The following is a 387-nucleotide window of genomic DNA, read 5'->3' on the forward strand; positions in this document are numbered from 1 at the left end:
CAATTGGCCGAAAATGTTGCATTGGCTGTCTGGTCGCCAAACTCAGTGGATGTTGCCTATGTACAAAATAATGACATTTACGTTTATTCAACGAAGACAGACGAAACCATCATTGTCACTGATGATGGCAATGAAAATGTCTTCAACGGTATCCCAGACTGGGTTTATGAAGAAGAAGTGTTCAGTAACGACAGAGCGCTATGGTGGTCACCTAATGGTGACTACCTGGCCTTCTTGAAGACAGATGAAACTAATGTTGGAGAATTTTCCATTCCATACTATGCTCAGAAGGAAGATGATGTGTACCCAGAGGTTAAAACTATCAAATACCCAAAAAGTGGTACTCCAAATCCAGTGGTTGACTTATGGGTTCACAGATTTAACGAT

The 387-nt window shown here is 41.1% G+C and overlaps 1 protein-coding gene across 1 annotated transcript; it reads left to right on the forward strand.

Annotated features, from left to right (window-relative positions):
- Positions 1–387, forward strand: OGAPHI_007468 (uncharacterized protein; the record flags this gene model as incomplete). The annotated part of the gene is made up of 1 exon (XM_046208867.1): positions 1–387. A coding segment is annotated over one exon (387 nt), but the record flags the coding sequence as incomplete, so codon positions are not given.

This window comes from Ogataea philodendri, assembly GCF_020536065.1.
Source record: "Ogataea philodendri strain CBS6075 chromosome Unknown scaffold148, whole genome shotgun sequence".
In the NCBI taxonomy this organism is placed as follows: domain Eukaryota; kingdom Fungi; phylum Ascomycota; class Pichiomycetes; order Pichiales; family Pichiaceae; genus Ogataea; species Ogataea philodendri.